Below are 18,853 nucleotides of genomic sequence, written 5' to 3' on the forward strand. Positions count from 1 at the left end.
TGGCAATCGTTGACACCAAACGGGGTCCTGCTCTGAACGCTGCTTCTGCGCCTACCCGAGGCTGCGTCCGGCACCACACGGTCGCTGCAGCGTCCCCACCGCCAGTAGCTCAAGGCTCCCAACCTGTGCCCCCCGAATTCCAAAACAGATGCACCCAGCTCCCTACGGGTCTGGCCGATGCAGGGCACCGTCAGGATGTACCTTCAGGCCTGCTGCCCCACCAAACACACTTAACATCTTTTGAAATACGTTTATTATCACTGTTCTGCACTGGAGAGATGACAGCTGAGAAACAGGAGGGACAGAGATGCCTAAAGCCTCTACCCTTGCTATGCAAGAGCCAAAGCGTTCCTGCAAAGTGCCAGGGCCAGGCCTAGACACCACACAGCTAGCTCCTATCAACTCTGGAACAGGCTAAGCATCCCTGCTGCAGCCGACTCTGGCAGGCCCCAACACAGGGCTGGGCGCTCTCCAGAGAAGGCCCCTCCCTCCCTGAGGCTCAGCGTTGGGGAAAGTCAGAGATAGTCAGAACCAAAGCAGGAAACCAGTGACAGAGACCAGACAGCTGAGGATATAGGGCAGAGCACTGAGGGTGAAGGCCCACCCATTGCTCAAGAGAGAAGGGACATTACAGGGCAGTGACGAGAGGAAATGGCTAGTTAGACACGGAGGTGGTTCTGGATGAACCGTAGTGTTACTCTGGATGGTGAGTGCCCAACTAGGGGTCAGTCGAATGAGATGAGCTGGGCTTCACTGCCCTGTGCTGGCGGTCCCTGTGCAGGTGGTGGCTGGGCCACAGGAGGCTGCTGCTGGGGAGGGCCGCTGGTGGGTGCCATCTGCAGGGAAGGGCAGACAAATGAGCACCCCTCTTTTCACACATAAAGGTTTTTGTTTACAACAAACTTCATTTTAGCCCAGTTATCAACACTGCCAATTGGATGGAATTCATGAGGTTCACATAAATCTGTGTTTTTTTTCTATGTACATATATGGATGTATGTGCCTGCATTGACTTGCACACCCTAATTCTGTCTGCTGAGAAAGGACCTGAGTGTAAATCTGTCACTTCCTGTGAGCTAGTGCAAGGAATCAAGGAAGCCGAAGAGTCCCAAGTGCCAGAGGAGTGGCCTGGGATGACTCACCTGCTGGTACATGGGCTGCTGCCCTGCGATGTAGGGCTGCTGGGCTGGCAGAGACGCATCCTGGCCTGGGAGGGTGCTAATGAGATTCTGCGGAAATAAGATGAGGCGTAACACTGAGTAGTCCTGTGAGTGAATGGACATGAACCCTCCTGGCTTGAAGAAATCAAGCATAGCACCAGGAGAGCCCAGAAGGGGAAGGCCTGCCCTGTGTTACCCCTCTCATGCCCAGCAGTTACCTGCATGTTGTATGGCTGGTAGCCCATGGACACTGGCTGGCTCCCCATGTAGCCTATGGTGCTGGACTGTGGTGGCTGGGAGATGGCTGGGAGGCTCTGTGGGGCCTGGGAAGCCACATTCTACAGAAGGAAGGGGAGCAGTAAGGAAATAGGTAGGGACTGGGTGCAGATGGTACTATACCCGGTAGCACACAGGGCTCTGTTGCCCACATACCTGGTAACCTGGGGTGGGAGTGGGCTGGTAGGAAGAGTAGGCAGGGCTGGCAGTGGGCCCTGCCTGGGCCTGGGGGGCTGCCTGTGTCCCAGGGGCACCCGCTGGGTACATGTAGGCACTGACCATGCTGGGATCTGTAACAACAAAGAGCTGGTTCAGGTAAGGGGTGACAGAGCAGAAAGAGGCATGCCTTTCCTGAGGGTCTCCTTTTGTGATTTTTAAACCAAGTATGTTTTTCACATTTTCAAAAAAGGAAAATAAAGCTAACAAGGGGTGGCAGGCGGGTCCTGAAATGAAATCAGAATAAATGAACCAACCAACCTTTTTTTTTTTTTTTTTTTTTTTTTGTCTTTTTGAGACACGGTCTCCCTGTAGCCCCAGCTGTCCTGGATTCACCATGGAGACCAGGCTGGCCTTGAACTCACAGAGATCCGCCTGTCTCTGCCTCCCGAGTGCTGGGATTAAAGGCGTGCACCACCACGCCCAGCCTCCAACCTTTTTTTTAAACAGTAGTAGGGATAAAACCCAGGGCTCTGGGCATGCTAGGCAGGTGCTCTACCTGAGCTACATCCCCATCCTTCAAACTGTATTGCAGTAAGTGATAACCATAGTGAAAGGAAAGGGCTAGAGAGAGCTGATCCTAGTGACTCCTGAGGCCCTGAACATTAGACTCTACAAGCCAAACAACAGTGTGAAGACACGCAGTCCTAGTCCTTTCCCTACAGTGACCCAGGCCACTGTGACAGAAATGAGCAAACACATCAAGGACAATGACGGGTACCCCAAGCTATCAGAATGAGAAGGCACTGTAGTCAACTTAAGTTTGATGACCTATAGAAGTATGAGTACTTGCACACCATGCACGCACACCTCTGCAAAGTCCTCTGTGACTTAGAAACTTTGGACACACCCTAAGAACCTAATCCTTGACTTTTTAAAAAAAAGACAGATCTCTGAAATCCAGGCAGGTCTTCAATTAGGATCCTCCTGCCTCTGCCTCCCAAGTGCTGGGATTACAGATGCATACCACCACACCTCTAGCCCCAAGACTTTGCCTTCTAATGGCCATCCCCACAAAAAGGAAGTGGGGATCCCAGAGAATCAGAAAAATGGACAAGTTAAGCACACAGAGCCAAGCTGACCTGACCAAAAGGTGACAGGCCATGGGAAGCTAGAGAGATGGCGCTGCAGTTAAGAACAGTTGCTGCTATTCCAGAGGACCAGGGTTTAATTTCCAGCACCCACATGGCAGCTAACAGCCACCTGTCACTTTAGTTCCAGGGGTTCCAACACCCTCTTTTGGCTTCTGTGGGTTATTGCACATGGTTTTAGGAAATGCCTTGTGGGTCAAGGGCCATCACCTGCCCCTCACCCTAGAAGAGTTCAGGAAAGAAGTTGTATGTATATGAGCACACATATGCTCATGTGGACAGGAAAAATAATTGTAGGAAATAGTCACTGACTAAAAACCTAAAGAAGGAAGCAGTGGTCTGGGGTTATCTTGGCTGGTCCTGGCTGTCTAGATTACCTGCTGTGGTGCCAGGCATGCTGGGGTAGGGGCCAGTGGCGGGGGCTGGCTGGCTCATGTACACACCATGCATCGGGGAACCCTCTACTGAGCCTGCTGGACTGAAGGTGCCAGGAAAGCTGGTTGGGCCTGAGGGCTGGTAGAGCACACCCCCAGCTGTGGGCATAGCCTGGAGCTGGAGAGAAAGAACCAATAGTCAGAAGGGTCCTTGACCATGAGGGGTGGGTTGGGTGGGGTGCGCAGAACATACCTGCGCATAGGGCAAAGGGAAGGCAGGCATCTGGGCACGCATCTGGACAGTCTGCTTGTGCTGCTCCAGGCGCATCTGCCGTTCCTTCTCCTGCTCCTGTAGGCGCTGGATAGCCAGCTGCCTCTGCACCTCCAGATACTCCTGCAGGGGGTGACAGGCAGTGGTCAGGCCAGCCTGGGCCTCCCTTATCCCCACACTGGGCCAAGTGCCACACCTGTTTCTTCTGCCTCATGATCTCCAGCTTCTGAGCCAGTTGGATCTGGCGCTGGCGCTCAGCCTCCTCAGCAGCCCGCCGTAGCTTCTCTCGGTGCTCCTCACGTAGGGCACTCAGAGCCCCTCGCGCATCACGTATCTGTGCCAGCTTGTCCTGAAGCCCCTCATAATATACTGTGGGCAGAGGGCAGGGAAGCTCTGAGCTCTCTAGGATAGGTTGGGAGCCTAGTTGGTGTGGGCTGCTGTCCTTGGGCAGGGCTGCTGGCACTGGGGCTATGGGTAGGAGAGCAGGGCGGGGCCCACCAACGGGACCATCTCCCATGCACACACTCTGGAGGAGCCCACAGCGTCAGTGAAATATGCAAGAGTCCTAGGCTCACAGGGCCCCAGGATCAGCTAGGCCAAACACTAAATGGGGCTCACAAAGCTACTGCCTGTGGGAGCTGAGGTCCTTGAGGCCCTCCATCGTTCTGGAGGGACCACTGGAAGGCACATGGGCACCTACGCCTACGCTCATCCAGCTGGTTGAGCAGCTCAAGCAGCTGTGGGTGCATGCTGTTGATGGACTGGAAGAGTGAGAGCACAGCCGAGTCATTGGTGATGCTGCGGCCCCGCATATGGTTGCTCTTCATGCGGTTGACGAAGGTGCTGACGGCATTCTGCAGGGCCTTCAGGAACTGCTCGTGGCTCTCCTCTGACTCCCCATTCTGGTACTGCTGAAAACACAAGGTGGGTGGCTGAGCACCACCATGCCACCCTGACTACTATGCCTGGTGGGCCTAGGAAGCATCTTTGCACAGATGCTAAGCTAGCAGGAAGGAGGTGCCCACTGTGCTTAAAAGTCTGGTGTGGATAACTGATTTAATCCTCAACTTGCTGGACAAGTGAGCACTATCAGCATCCCAAGTCTACACACAAAGCAACAAGGCCCAAGGCCAGGCTCTCAACCATCAGGACAGTGTCCACTGGCACAGAGCTGGCTGGAAACCCCTGCTTGGGTCTGACTGTGGCAGACAGCTAGGCAGCTTGAAAGACAGGGAGGACCTCCTGAGGGTGGGTTTGAGATGCTCTGAATATTGGGGTCCTCCCAATGGGACAGGAGGCACAGCTTACCTCACTAAAGGGTCCGCCAGAGGAAGTTATGGGCTGAGAGTCTGTCTCTGGGAGAGGAGCCTGGAAGAGACCAAAGGATGAGGGGTGTTTAGCCTTCTCTGTACTCAGCCCATGGACTGAGAGCCAAGAGTACAGTGATGCTCTTACCTCCACGTTTGCAGAGGCTGCATGCCCCTCCCCAGGCTGGGCAGCTGGCTCTGTGAGGGGCACAGGTGCGGACGGCGTGGGGCTCTTCCGAGCCTCCTCCTGCTTCTTCTCCCAGTAGTTCCGGTTGAGGTACCGTGCAAGCTGCACAGCAATAATGAGGGGGGATTCAATGGGTGGGCTAGGGAAGTAGGGAAGGATAGCACCCCACGCAGGGTCCCTTACCTCAGGGTCGATGTCCTCAGCCAGAGGAGCTGACGAGTTCTGGGGAGACAAGCAGAGTCTGAGGAGCCACAGGGTGAAGGAGACAGTGATGTGGCCCCCAAACAGTCATTCAGGCAGGGACCCAGATGGCATCAAATGATGGCAGATCCTGGTGCTAGCCAATGCCCTAGCATCTGCCAGCCCTTCCCTTCACAAGCCGCTATGGCAGGCGTTAGGGGCTTTCCTTCTTAGGCAGACACAATCTTCTTAGGCAGCACAATCTTGAGGCCTCGGGTTATGAAACTGTCATGCATCCACCACAATCTGTAACTTTGTTAAAGTAGCCACCCCTAGCCAGTATTGACTGACAATTCCAGGATGGGTGCCAGGACTTTATGTGGACACCCTGTCTGATCCTCAAGAAGTCCAGGTATGGGCTCTGTGGATAGTTTGGGGAGGAAGGAGAGTCTCCTCAGCCAGCAGGTGCCAGGGCTGTTTTGTAGCTTGAGGGCCCATCTGGGTTGGCCACTCCAGAGAGCACTAGAAAGCCTAGAGGCTAAGTCCAAAATGTGCCATACCCTCACCCCCTATTTGCAGGGCTGAGGTTAAAGTGAGGTGGATCCATAACAGCTAAGCTATATGGGAATATGAACAAAACACCATCTCCCTGGCGGGAGCTTTTCTCAGTGTCCTCAGTCCCCCCACAATGGAGCCCTGAACCAGGAGAACCCTTTTGGTATTCCATGGAAAAGACAAGCTGGCCTAGCTGAGGACTCACCACAGGTGAGGAATATAGGCTGCTGGCGGGGGGTGCAGAGGATGCCAAGGGCGCAGGCTCTGCCTTCGGGTGCGCTGTATATGTTGACTTCTGTCTCTGAAGCAGAACCAGGAACAGGTGTCATTTGGGAAGCATGTGGCACAGGCTGAGAGGTGGAGCCTCCACACACCTCTGCTGTCCCCAGGTATCTAGGCCCCTCCACAATCTCCTCCATGGAAATCCAAAGGGTTCTATGGCTCACCATCCTCTCCTTCTCCTCAGCCTCTGACTGTGACAGGGCCAGAGCCAGCTGCAACTCTTCCTCTTCCTGCAAGGCTGTCTCATCCCGCTTTGGGGGCAGCTGAGGACAGACAGGATGGGGTGAGGGGGACCCTCAGGGAAGAGGTAAAGAGGTGTTCTAGGGACCAAGGAGGGATGGTACCTGAGACTGCTGTGACAGGGGGCTGGTCAGGTACTCTGGGGGCAGCTCAGTGGTAGAAGCAGCTTTTCCTTCAGCTTTCCTGCAGGTGAGAAGACACTGCAGGTGGCCATGCACTGCCACCAGCCCTGCCACCACCAAAGTTCTCAATCAGCCTTCCAGGGGTTCCCTCACACCATCTCCACGGACTGACAGTGACTGTTCACAGGAACATGAAGCACTGTGACCCCACTCCAGGGAGGAGCAGAGGGCCTCAGCCTCGGCCAGCTGCAGAGCACGAGTGGATCACTTGCCTAAGCCAGTCCCCCTCCTAGAAATGGTGACCCCAAACTCTCCTGGCTGGGCTGCACAAAGGCCTTTCTATAGCAGCCAGACACAGCCCACTGTGCCCTCCATGACCAGCAATGGGCTTCACCCTCAGAAAGTGCCAAAAGGGCAGCATGGCCTGGGCAGGCGAGGGCTTTTCTGCAGTTTGATCTGGATCAGAAACTTCTCCAGAGCATGTGGGGGTGAGGGCTGCAGCTATACAGCACAATATTCCAAAAGAGCTAAACCATAGCTACACACTGAGGGAAGAGGGAAAGCCAAGCAGCTGATGTACAGGAACTGAGAGTTGGAAAAGTCAGGAGAGGGAAAGCATAAGTACACAGTCAAGAGGGCAAGGCTCGCCTGGGTTCAAGGCACTTCCCATTAGTCATGAGACAAAAGAGCTTCTTTGAACAAAATTGGTGTCCTGCATAAGTGAGTAATGACATGATCAGTGCGACTGACAGACTGGCAACAGGAAACCCACTATACAAAGCTAGGTATGGCTGGGAACAGCGGCACATGCCTGTAATCCCAGCACCTGGAAGGCAGAGGCAGGCAGATCTTTGTGAGTTCGAGGCCAGCCTGGTCTACATAGTGAGTTCCAGGACAGCTGGGGCTACAGGGCGACCCTGTCTCAAAAAGACCAAAAAAAAAGCTAGGTGTGGTAGTGCACACCTTTAGCCCCAGCACTCAGGCGGCACAGCCAGGTGGATCTCTGTGAGTTCAAGGCCAGCCTGGTCTACATAGTGAGTTCCAGGACAGCTGGGGCTACAGGGAGACCCTGCCTCGAAAAGGCCAATAAATAAGTAAATAAATGAAGTTACACCACCACACAAACATACATGTACACATGCAGACACAGGTGCATACAGACGGGGAGGGGGCAAACAGGACTGCTCAGACATGGCCACGACTGAGGAGCCAGGCAAAGGGTGTGCACACAACATACACTCTCTTACATACACATACACACACACACTCGCACACAAATACACTCACACACTCTCGCACACACACACACATTCTCTCGCACTCTTGCACACACTCTTCACGCACCACACACACACGCACATACACTCACACACACTCGCATACACTCACACATACTCGCACACACTCACACACACTCGCATACACATACACACACACTCTTGTGCACACACACTCGCATACACACACTCTCGCACTCTTCACACTCATATACACACACTCACATACATACTCTCGCACACACACACTCACACTCACATATACTATGCTTACCTTTCTGTAGCTTTTGTTCTGTTGCACTCTGGGACAGGGTCTCACTATGTAACCCTGACTGACCTGAAACTTGCTGTGTACACCAGGTTGACCTCCAACTCAGATTCTCTGCCTCTGCCTCCCAAGTACTAGGATTAAAGGTATGTGCCACCATGCCCAGTTTGTAAGCTTTATTTCTGAATCTAAATATACTACAGGGTGTGGTGGCATAGGCCTGTAATCCCAGCACTTGAGACATTAAGACAAGAAAATACTGAGGTCCAGGCTAGCCTGGGCTACACAGTGAGACCCAGTCTCAAAAAATGAACAAAATCCAAAACAAGTGATTGGCCTGCTGAGGCAGACACAGGCTCCTGTGAGGCCATGTCACCCTGCCTACTGGCCTGTCCTAGGGTTTGTGACTCAAGCTGCCTGGTACTGCTGCCTGAGTTTGCCCCTTCCCCTACCCCGGCAGTGTGCTTCCAGGCCCTCATGGAGTCTACACTCACTTGTTCAGCTGTTCATAGCAGGGCTCACACACGCGCACCTCCTTCTCGATGCCAAACTTGGGGATGGTGGAGTACTTGGAGGAACACTTGCCACAGAAGATCTGCCCGCATGCCCGGCAATGGTGCTGTCGGACAGAGCAGGGCGGGACCTGTTAAGTGGCTAGGACTACCCTGACATGCCCACCAGCCAGAACTGTCCTGGCCAGTGCTGTGACTAGGCACAGCGAGGGGGGAAGGACAAGCAGAACAGAGGCCTAAATGAACACAAGGCCCTGGGAAAGTGAGCATATTTGCAGGAGCCTCGATTTCAGACACCACTTAAAGGAAGGACTTGAATACAGATATGAACAGAAAAATGATGCTGATTCTGATGAAACAAGGACCCTGAAGAGGCTGCTCGGGCCCCTGCAGACCCCTCATCCACAACTGTCAGGTGGGAAGTGAGACGACAGCTCCAGGAGTCAGAAGCCAGACAAGCCAAGCCACCTTGAGAAATGGGCCACTCAGCCCTGGAGAAACATTAAAGGAGCCCTAAGACCTTGGCCCAGGCTCAGGATATTCAGATCCACAGGGTGAAGCTGGTCCCCACCCAAGGCAAGATCATCAGGCCAATTCCAGCTGAGAGCACTGATCATCACAGAGCCCAAATACCACGGTTCTTGCTCTAAGCACCACACAGCTATGAGCTGGATTTTTTTACCAAAACCACCAAGTCACAGGAAAGACAGGACTGGACAAAGAGAGCAGTGGTCTTGGGTCTGCCTGGCTGTATGTGAACACGGTAGGGGCTGGGCATGGAACAGAGCACCCAACTCCCCAGGGACTCTCACCTTGCGAGTGACCACCCCAAACTGTACTCTGCATCTGTGGCACTCCTCGGCATCCACCCAGTCGGGGGCCTAGAGGAAGCAGAGTCATGGTCACATAGCCCCTCCCTCCCAAGCTTCCAGAGGTGGCAGTCATCCCAAATGTCCCAGACAAAGAAGCACCTGCGGTTTTGCCTGGTTTTTTGTTTCTTTCTTGTTTTTCCATTGCTGGGTATTGAACCCTAGACCTTGTGCTAGGGCAAGAACTCTACACTGAGCTATTATCTCCAGACTTCACATTTTCTTTCTTTCTTTTGAGTCAGGGTCTCACTATGTAGCTCTGGCTGGTCTTGAGTTCATGGTAGCCCTCCCACCTCAACCTCTGGAATACTGGGAATTAGAGGCATGAGCCATCAGGCTGGGCTCACAGATGCATTTTCTATTCATGAATTGTCAGAAATCATCATCTCTGAGACAGGAAAGGATCCTGGAGGAGATCCCAATGTGGCAGCAACAGCTGTGCCACACCCACCCCAATAAGTGGCCCAAACCACATGGTCCAGGGTTAAGTTGCTTGTATATATACATCTTATCGTATGTGTATGAGTATACACATGCATAAGTGCGTATATAAATATATGTGCACACATACAGATCTTTTTTTGTTTTTTTTTCTTTTTCAGACAGGGTCTCCCTATAGCCTCAGCTGTCCTGGAGTCACTATGTAGACCAGGCTGGCCTTGAACTCACAGAGATCCTCCTGCCTATGTCTCTGGAGTGCTAGGATTAAAGGGGTGCGTCACCACACCCAACCAACATATGCACCTTAGTATATTGTATCTGCCAATCCCCAAACAAGAAAGCATTCCAGGGCCTCCCTCCTCCCTCATAAAAGTGACTCTACGACTGCTCAGCAGTGGCCCACCCAGGACTCACTCTTTCAGCAGCAAACATGGCATCACTCTCCTTGAATTCTGGGAAGACATGTCCTGGGAAGAGAAGACCTCAGTCAGTGCTGGGTCACTCCCTGGTCAGTTACTTCCTAACTCCTGACATCTGCCTCAGCAGACAAAACTGTGATTAGGCTAGGACACTGAGTCCTCTGAGACCCAAGCCCTAATCCTCTGTCCCCTTGTCTAAACCCCATCAGCTCTTCAAGACTACTACATCTAGAGGGAGCCCCAAGAAAAGACCCTCAGCTTCCATGCCCTGGCCTAAAACCTGCCAGTGACTTCCTGGCACACACACATAATAACATATTCTGGCTGACTCTCCTCTGGCATGTACCACTCTTCTGTTCCTCCAGTGGTGGAAAGGACTCTGGCCCAGGTCTGCACTGCCATACTCTGCAGAAGGTGCCAAGGTCCTGGGGTCGCCTCTTGTGTTCAGAAGTCCTAGGACCCTGGGTACTGACTTGGGAGGCCTTCCTCCAGCTACTCCTCCTACGCTGCACCCAAGGACCATATCACTCTGAAGTGTCTCCCTGTGCCTTATTTATTGTCTCAAGTCACTGCCTGCTGTCACCCCATGGGATGGGAAGTACAAAAAGCAGGAACCTGTCAGAGCCCAACCTCTCTCTGAAGCTCTCCACTCCCCAGCCCTCACTCCCACTGCCAATCACTAAGGGAGCATGGGGTTAGCCCATCCTCCCTTACCTCTCTTCACTGGGTGCACCTAGCTTAACTGCCAGCAAGGCAACCTTACGACCCCTGGTGGCCATGTTCTCAGCTTGGGACAGGACCCTGGGCTGCTGTCCCAACTCACCTTCTACCTTCATGATCTGGTAGGTGTCCTGGACCACCTTGTACTTGGGCTCGTTCCGGAAGGCATGTGCCCAGGCCTGGATCAGGTACAGGATCTTGTTCCGGACATTGACTTCCACTTGCCTCTGTGGAGCAGGAAGGAGGTGGAGGGGGTGCTGGAGACATGAGGTATCTGAAGTCTTATCAGGAGAGGCATCTGGCAAGACCCATTTCCCTCAGTAGAGTTGGTAGAAAGGTTAGGGAAGGTTCATGGGTGGGGCCCAGGGACCAAGCTACTCTCAGGCCCCTAAGTGACCCTCCTTATCTGGGTATCTGCACTTGCTCAGGGAGACTCTTCTTCATTCTAGAAGAAATCAGGGACTCCCTGAAACCACAGTGCTGCTCATTCCTGACCTACAACCATGCCTCCTCCTTCTTCCCACAGGACCCTGATCAGCCATACAATTCCCTGGGGGTCCACAGCCATTACTAAACCCTAGGGCTCCCAATGGCCTCTAGAGGCACTAAGCTGGGCCATGAAGAATTGCCTGGGGGCTGAAGATATAGACACCACAGAGCCAGATCTTCCTCTAGCCATGTCTGAGAGAAGCAGGCAGGTATCTGCCCCAGAAAACTTCTCCAGAGACCTCCAAGTCCTGAGGGCCATAGCCCAGCCTCATTAGCATTCTCTTAGGGAAACTATGATATCCTATATGGAGGAGGACATGGGATTTAACAGCTCTCACACTGGGACGTGTTTCCCTTTAGGACCTGGTCCAACAGTGGCCCATCCCCTACCTCCCACCAGAAAAGCAAATCAGGCTGGTGCGCCTGCAGCAAAACAATACAATGTGTCAGTCCAAGAACAGGGTGGGCTTGTAACACTTTGCCCTCTACAGCTAGGATCATGTAAGAAAGTGGCCAAGGTCTGAGTTAGGGCCCAGATTAGAACCCAGCTGTCAGCTCAGTGTCTATGACAGGTGCTGGGCAGCATGGGTTGAGGGTAGAGCCCCTATGAAACCAAAGCCTGACCCAGGGTCACATGAAAAGGGGAACAGCATCACCTTGTCTACCACACTAACCCTGTTCTGTATCACCACCTACATCACAATCCCTTTAGGTGGCCCTGGGGACAATCCCCAATGGATCCTCTGTTGAAAGGTGTGAATTCTACCCTCCTTGTTCTACCACTTGCCCTCTTGACTCTGCCAGACATGCCTGAACATCAACTTCTGTATCTCCAGTCCTCAGAACTCTCCCACCCCTGGACGTGCTGCTCCAGGTCCTTTCCCCATACTTCTGTTCACAAACACAAACACACCAACTTCCACAACCATTTTTACCCATGAGGAAGTAACCTAATACCCTTCAAGACACAGCTCCATGCCCTTTTTCAGAAGCCTTCCTCAGCCCAAGAGGAGGTGTCTTCCTAATCCTGCAAGCACAGCACCTGAGCCTGGAGATGTCTCTCCCAAGCCCAGGCTAGGCTTACCCTAGAGGGACCCCCGACTCTCGTCCTCCACCACACCCACTGCTCCTACTGCTGTAGGTGCCCCATGAACACCAGAGGGGCAGGGTGCGACACCCGACCCATCTTCTCTCATGGTCTGTAGGACACCCACCTTCAGTAGCTCCTTCAGCTCTTCCATGGTCTGTTTATTGGCCACCTCGTCGTGGACTGTCTGGCCACAGTTCTTCACCACGGACTCCATAACCTACAGACCCCAAGGAAGGAAAGCTTTAAGCTCATGCTCAGGGCAGGGCCTATCCTATTGCTGGACACACCCACCCACCCCCATGGAAAGCAGGTCTCTCACAGGTCTTTGAGCCCACCCAACCTGTTAGAAACCCCATGCAGCAGTCCAGAGACTGACAGCAGTCCCCTGATAACAATGTCTTGTGATCAAGAACGACTGTCAACCCTCAGGGATCGATGTCTGGATGACAGCCAGAGAATTTGTAATTCAGCTACCTCTTCTGTTCCCATGCTCAAAACCAATGTTCACAACTGTATTCAATGCTAGAGGGGACTGATTGGTTACTATGGTGCCCAGAAAGGTGGAAAAGGCTGCCTGACTGTTGTATGACAGGAATCCTTGAGGCTGGAGACCAGAAGACACTGCAACAGGACATCTAGTTACCTCCAGAGCATACAAAGCTACATGTGGGTTCTTGTCATTGACTTTCTTCTTGATGGAATTCACAGCATATTTTGCTCTGAAAGAAAAAAAAAAAAACCCATTGGTAATAGCAGGAAGAGAAAAAGAGGAAAAAGGTCTCAGTAACTTAAGTCCCCCAATCACTTTTTTTTGACACAGGGTCTCATATAGCCCAGGTTGGCCTCAAACTCAATGTGTAGTTAGGGATGACCTTTAACTTCTGATTCTCCTGCCTCCTCCTCTCAAGTACTGGGATTACAGGCAGCACCACCATATCTGGTTACACAGTGCTGGAATGGAACCCAAGGTTTTGTGCATGTTAGGCAAATACTCTACCAACCAAGCTACATCCCCAGTCCTCTAACCACCATCCTGGTCCTTCAGCCCTCCAAGGAAATAGTAACAAGACCAGATTCCTCCAAGCTGCACAGCTCTATTTGTCCCAAGATATCAGGCAACTGTCTATTACATAAGGAACTCATGTGCTCAACTTAATCTTGGAAGGAGTGGGCACCAAAAGACAGCAGCATTGGATAAGGTGCTTCCCTCACTTCGCTGGACCAGGCCCTCCTCACTTACTGTGTGTCCCCCTGACGGATCAGGTCGCAGATCTGTAGAATTGACTCCCAGTCGGTCTCCAGCAGAAGCTGGCTGGTGGCTTTGTCTAAGGGAGAGAGATGCCATTCAAGGGGCCCATTGTGTTGTGTTCCCTAAGTGGCCCCCAGATCAGCAACTTCCCTTTCTAGACAGTTGACTACCAGGAAAAAAGAAGCAAATGTGAAAACTGTACAATGTCTCCCTTGCTTGTTACACATGATGATGTCATACCAAATGTGGTCTGTGAATTCACACACTCCCCGCATAACCTCATGATACCGCCTCCCCTTTAAGGATGAAGTAGAGGGAAGTGGCAGCCCTAAGTCACAGCTCGTGCTAGGCACTCTCAAACAGCCAGATTCTGCTGCTTCTCAACGGGGTCACCTGACTACTGAGTCCCATCATTTAGATGTTTTAACCCTTCCTTCAGATCTTAGCTGGGCAAGCCCAGGAGAGATGTGGGACACTGAGTTCTCTAAATGGAAGAGGGAAAACCGATCTCCAACATCCATCACCTCCCTTCTACAAAAAGGGCTGTCCCAGGGAGCTACTCTGCCTGCATCATCTTCCCAAGCATGCCACCTTCGTACTGATAAAGCAAATTTCTGGATTTGTAAATAAGTGCCAACCTCCCCAGAAGGCTGGGGTACGCTGTGCATCCCAAGTACTCTTGGAAAATGTCTCATTTAAGATCCCCTTTGAAAATCTTACTTCAGAAAGATGAGCACGCTGGCGCCTGCTACCCTGGACACCGCACATTTTTACTGAGAGTGGGACATGCACGTTAAACCTATTTTCCCTCCTATAATTTGCACTCTCGGGGAGGCTCCGATAGGATCAGCTAGCACCTCCAATAAGGAGACACCCCTTGGCACTTCTAGAGCCAAAGGGACCACCGGGGCAGGCCGGGGTCCCAGGAAGCAGCCCCCAGGGGACTCTCAAGGATCAGGGAGGCACTCTCGGTTCCATCCTGCGGGCCGATACTGGGGTCACAGCACCCACAAAAGGGCTAGATCGGAGTCATACACTTCATGACTCAGGACTCTGGCCCGGTCGACCCGGTGTAGTCGGGCCGAGGAGGCGAGGCCCATCGCGGACCCTCCGTGCGCAGTCCTCCCCGGAGCCCGGGACTCGCGTCCCCCGGCCGGCCACACCCGAGGCCGGGGGACCGCGCCGCGCTCCCGGGAGGCCCGCCCGCTGCCCTGCTACACGCCCGACGGGGTCCGGCGGGAGCGCGAGGCAGCTGACGCCGAGCTGACGGGCGGACGCGTTACCTAGGAGACGCTCGAAGGTGCCGCTGCCTCGTCCCATGGCGACCCCACACCGGACCGACGCCGCGGGAGCTCCCACTCACAGAGCTGACGCGCCCCCCAACTTCCGCTTCCGCCTTGCTTGGCCACGGCGCGCACGCGCACGGCCCCGAGCCGCGGAGAACTCTACGGCAGTCGAGGCCGGGCTCGCGCTCACCGACTCCGGGTGTCGATTGGGTAGCGCAGACCGCCAATCAGCAGCTCTGTCCAATGAGAGCTAGGCAGGGCCGGGACTTGCGGTGCGGCGGCCGCGGTATGGGTGCCGGGAGATAGCGGCCTCGAATGTGTCTCCTACTCGGGGCTACGGGAGTCGGGAAGACGCTGCTTGTTAAACGCCTGCAGAATATCCTTCCGCGGCCTGGGGCGGGCGGGGAGACCCCAGCGGGGCGGGGGACGCCGGGGCCACTGGGCACGCGAGCTCCGCCCTCTGCCGCGCTCCGGCCCTTGACCACCCGCACAGCTGAGTTCCAGGGATGGCAAGGACGACCTGGGGGAGCCTCCGCCTACGCGGCCCACGGTAAGTGTCCGCCTCCCGCGAGTGGGACTGACACGTGCTTTTGCGGGTGGAAGCTGCGGTGCTGGCGGTCAGTGCGCTCAGTACTGCCTTCCAGGGAGGAGCTCCCACCCCTGGACCGAGCTACTCCCGGAGCCCGCGCACTTGCTTCTCCCCTCCCAAGGGACTTATTTCTCTGTCATCCTCAAGGCCCATCGTCTTGGTTGACATGGGCCCCGAGTCCCAGGAAGCTGCTTTTAATCTTGCAAGCTCTGCAGGGCTGGAGCAGTTGTCCTGGGCTGCCGGGATTTACTGCCCACGCTGCCATCCAGGAGTGCACAGCGGCACAGTACTTGGCGTTGGTCTCTCGCTGTGCACAGGTGGGCACCAACCTCACTGACATCGTGGCCCATAGGAAGATCACCATCCGAGAGCTTGGGGGGTGCATGAGCCCTATCTGGTCCAGTTACTATGGAAATTGCCATTCGCTCTTGGTAAGTCATAATCCTTCGAGCTTCTTTTTTGTCAAGTATACACGTCCCCCCTGAGCGATCTAGTTCCGAATCTTGCTTTGTATGGGATGGGATTTGGGGCTTTTCTGTATCTCCTACTCAAGAAGGCACTGGTCTGATTCTGGCATTTGTGCGTCTGTTCAGTCTCTGGTTTGATCCATGTCTTGATGGAGTAAAGACTTCACACTTTAAAACACACTAGTGACACCAAGTCATCCTCACTCTTTTCCCTCTGGTGCCTGTTTCCAAAACCCTTTACTTAAAAGTCACTGTAAGCCGGGCGTGGTGGCGGCGCATGCCTTTAATTCCAGCACGTGGGAGGCAGAGGCAAGCGGATCTCAGAGTTCAAGGCCAGCCTGGTCTACATAGTGAGTTCCAGGACAGCTGGGGCTACAGAGAGACCCTGTCTCAAAAAGACAAAAAAAAAAAAAAAAAGGTCATTGTAGAGGTGGGTATTCAGCTCAGTGGTAGCGTGCTTGCCTAGCATGAGGGCCTAGGTGCGGTCTCCAGGATCACAAAGAATTTGGGTTTTGTGGGGTTTTGTTTCTGTTTGATTCAGGGTGTCCCTATAGCTTCAGCGGGCCTGGAACTCCCTATATAGACCAGGCTGGCCTCAATCTCACAGAGATCTACCTGCCTCTGCTTCCCAAGTTCTGGAAATAGATTTGTTTTAAAGTTGTCAGTGTGCTGTCTTCCTGAACCACTTGCGTAAAGCCCAGGTGGAGATCTGGCCAGGAATGGCTTCCAGAGCATGTCTCCTTTTTCCCTAGTTCATGATGGATGCCTCTAACCCCACCCAGCTTTCTGCATCCTGCATGCAGCTCTTGAGTCTCCTTTCTGCAGAAGAACTTGCAGAATCATCAGTCCTGATACTCTTCAATAAAATGTACGGCTCTAAGAGCTAAGGAGATGGAAGGGCAGGGGGGTGTCCTGGGGAGATGCTCTCCTGCACTGTGGCAAAGAGCGTGGCTTCACAGTAGGAGATGCAGCTGGGGGTAGGGCAGGTTTGTGGACCACCATTCTGACAGACTGCTTCATTACAGTGACCTACCCTGTTACATGACCATGGAGGAAATCAAGTCGTTAATGAGGCTTCCAGACATCACTGCTTGTGCCAAGCAGAGCATTACCACAGCAGAAATCAGTGCCAGGAATGGCACTGGCTTGGAAACAGTGCTGGGCTGGCTCCAAGACCAGCACAGAGCTAGCAGTTAACTGCAAGATGGGCAAGTATGGCTGACCCGCCCCATGACTAGGAGACAAAGACGGCGTGGATGGCCTCTGAAGGTCTCTTCTGATGGGGCAGAACCACCAAGTATATCTCTAAGTGAAAAGGAACTATGCTGAGATGCACTGATTGGCATCCACACAATACTGCCATCTCGTCTCTGAAGGAGAATGTTTGAAAGACTGCGACAGGCCTGCAGGTGGCTGATGTTGCCTTCTTGGAAGAGTACCTCCTACCAGGAAACCCACTGAACTTGTTCATGTCAGGGACTCCACACTACACAGCTCCACTGACATTTGGTCTCTTGCCTGTAGCTCTTGATTTTCTGATATCCTGACCATGTTCCCCCAGGACAACGTGAGGTGAATGAAGTCGCTATGGGAGAACTATCTTGAGTTAGCAAAAGAACCTGGCAGCGTGTGGCATGACCTGTGGCCACAGCTACTTGGGAGAGTGAAATGGAAGGGTTATTTGAGCCAGAGAATTGAAGCCAGCCTGGGTAGCAGAACATATTTCAAAAAGAAGTGGGGGGGGGGACCCAAAAATAAAAGTCATTTTCTCATTAATTCATTTGTCCAGTGAGCTGTTATTGCTGTGAGGTTGTCAGGGGTGTATGAGCTCTCGCTGGTGGTTAACAGGCTCAGATGGCACATAGGAAGTGGTCACATTCCACTCAGTAGGTTGCATCACTGTGGGAATGTTGAAGTGCATGGCTTAAGCTCAAATTTACTGGGAAAAAACAACAGTCAGTTGGTCAGTAAGTGTAAGGTGCTCTTCAACCATGATAAAGTGAGGATTCCATAGCCGAGACCTGGTTTTCGTGTACATCAGTACCTAGTCAGTACCAACAACAGTTGTGATGCCCAGCCTGTCAGTATTTCAAGGGTGTTCCAAGTTCCAGGTGTGATGGAGCATGCCTTTAATACTAGCACTCTGGAGACAGGCAGGTGGATATCAAGGTCACCCTGGTCTACATAGCAAGTTCCAGGCCAGCTGTAGCTATAGGGAGACCTTGTCTCCCCCCCAAAATATGGAGGGGGTGGTGCTGGAGAGTTGGTTCAGCAGTTAAGAGCACTGGCTACTCTGCTCTTGCCAAGGACTCAAATTCAGTTTCCAGCACATACGTAGTAGCTAACCATCTGCAACTTCAGTTTCAGGGGATCCGGTGCTCTATTCTGGCCTCTAGGGGCAATGCATGCACAGGGAGCACTTCCATACATGCAGGCAAAACACTCCTATAGATAAAAAAGTGCTTCAAGTTTTGAGGGTAAGTGGCAGAAACTAGGCATGACCTTGGTCTTTCCGCACCGGGAATGACAAGTAGGGTAACCAGGGTACAGCCATCAGACAGGTGGCTGCCCCATGTGGCCATCTTGGCCAAGAGCCACTTACAGCTCAGGCACAGAGCAAGTGGACAGTCCTTTTATCTCCCGTTTTTGGGGCATGGAGCTGAGATGGTTTTCCAGCAGCCCCAGCTGGCCTGGAACTGTGTAGACCAGGCTGGCCTGGATCTCAGAGATCCACTTGCCTCCGCCTCCAGAGTGCTGGGTTAAAGAAGTGTGTAACCATGCCCAGCTTTTTCCTTTTTCAATAAGGCAGAGTTGAGGTTTAATAGATTTCCACAGAGTGAAGAAAAACACCCAGAACACCTAAGATCACGGGCATGAGCTTCTCTGAGACTTGCAGTAAGATGGTGTGGATGCTTC

The 18,853-nt window shown here is 53.1% G+C and overlaps 2 protein-coding genes across 7 annotated transcripts; one reads left to right on the top strand and one right to left on the bottom strand.

The window, feature by feature from the left end:
- Positions 1-236: 236 nt before the first annotated feature.
- On the bottom strand, positions 237-15,028 carry Hgs (hepatocyte growth factor-regulated tyrosine kinase substrate). Of its 2 annotated transcripts, none has more exons than XM_008828517.3 (22): positions 14,879-15,028; positions 13,587-13,671; positions 12,990-13,065; positions 12,471-12,563; positions 10,871-10,994; positions 10,043-10,095; positions 9,131-9,199; positions 8,301-8,425; positions 6,244-6,322; positions 6,064-6,162; positions 5,823-5,918; positions 5,066-5,104; positions 4,844-4,984; positions 4,697-4,756; positions 4,089-4,296; positions 3,585-3,757; positions 3,371-3,511; positions 3,121-3,295; positions 1,593-1,726; positions 1,379-1,498; positions 1,143-1,229; positions 237-836 (listed from the first exon to the last, which is right to left on the bottom strand). In XM_008828517.3, exons 1-22 carry the CDS (start codon positions 14,913-14,915, stop codon positions 726-728), a joined length of 2,325 nt encoding a protein of 774 aa, XP_008826739.1. In that variant the 5' UTR covers positions 14,916-15,028; the 3' UTR covers positions 237-725. The 2 variants fall into 2 exon arrangements, with proteins under 2 accessions (XP_008826739.1, XP_008826731.1); XM_008828509.3 differs by having other exon boundaries at positions 4,089-4,299.
- A 33-nt stretch (positions 15,029-15,061) lies between these two features.
- Arl16 (ADP ribosylation factor like GTPase 16) lies at positions 15,062-17,711 on the top strand. 5 transcript variants are annotated; one of them, XM_008828530.3, is made up of 5 exons: positions 15,062-15,257; positions 15,373-15,431; positions 15,740-15,901; positions 16,690-16,805; positions 16,963-17,711. In XM_008828530.3, the coding sequence occupies exons 1-5, from the start codon at positions 15,197-15,199 to the stop codon at positions 17,132-17,134; spliced, it is 570 nt and encodes a 189-aa protein (XP_008826752.1). In that variant the 5' UTR covers positions 15,062-15,196; the 3' UTR covers positions 17,135-17,711. The 5 variants fall into 5 exon arrangements, with proteins under 5 accessions (XP_008826752.1, XP_008826759.1, XP_029417068.1 ...); XM_008828537.3 differs by having other exon boundaries at positions 15,074-15,257; positions 15,788-15,901; XM_029561208.1 differs by having other exon boundaries at positions 15,128-15,257; positions 15,823-15,901.
- Positions 17,712-18,853: the final 1,142 nt, after the last annotated feature.

Source organism: Nannospalax galili, unplaced genomic scaffold, assembly GCF_000622305.1.
Source record: "Nannospalax galili isolate Female #2095 unplaced genomic scaffold, S.galili_v1.0 scaffold1250, whole genome shotgun sequence".
NCBI classification, from domain to species: Eukaryota; Metazoa; Chordata; class Mammalia; order Rodentia; family Spalacidae; genus Nannospalax; species Nannospalax galili.

Bases quoted from the DNA above. Each gene is read 5' to 3' on its own strand.
- Hgs (XM_008828509.3), bottom strand. From the start codon at position 14,915: ATGGGACGAGGCAGCGGCACCTTCGAGCGTCTCCTAG. The intron at 10,995-12,470 runs GTGGGTGTCCTA...CCTGCTCCACAG, and splicing joins AGCTGAAGGAGCTACTGAAG to AGGCAAGTGGAAGTCAATGT. The intron at 1,230-1,378 runs GTAACTGCTGGG...TTATTTCCGCAG, and splicing joins ACCAGCCATACAACATGCAG to AATCTCATTAGCACCCTCCC.
- Arl16 (XM_008828530.3), top strand. From the start codon at position 15,197: ATGTGTCTCCTACTCGGGGCTACGGGAGTCGGGAAGACGCTGCTTGTT. The intron at 15,432-15,739 runs GTAAGTGTCCGC...GCTGCCATCCAG, and splicing joins CTCCGCCTACGCGGCCCACG to GAGTGCACAGCGGCACAGTA. The intron at 16,806-16,962 runs GTACGGCTCTAA...GCTTCATTACAG, and splicing joins CTGATACTCTTCAATAAAAT to TGACCTACCCTGTTACATGA.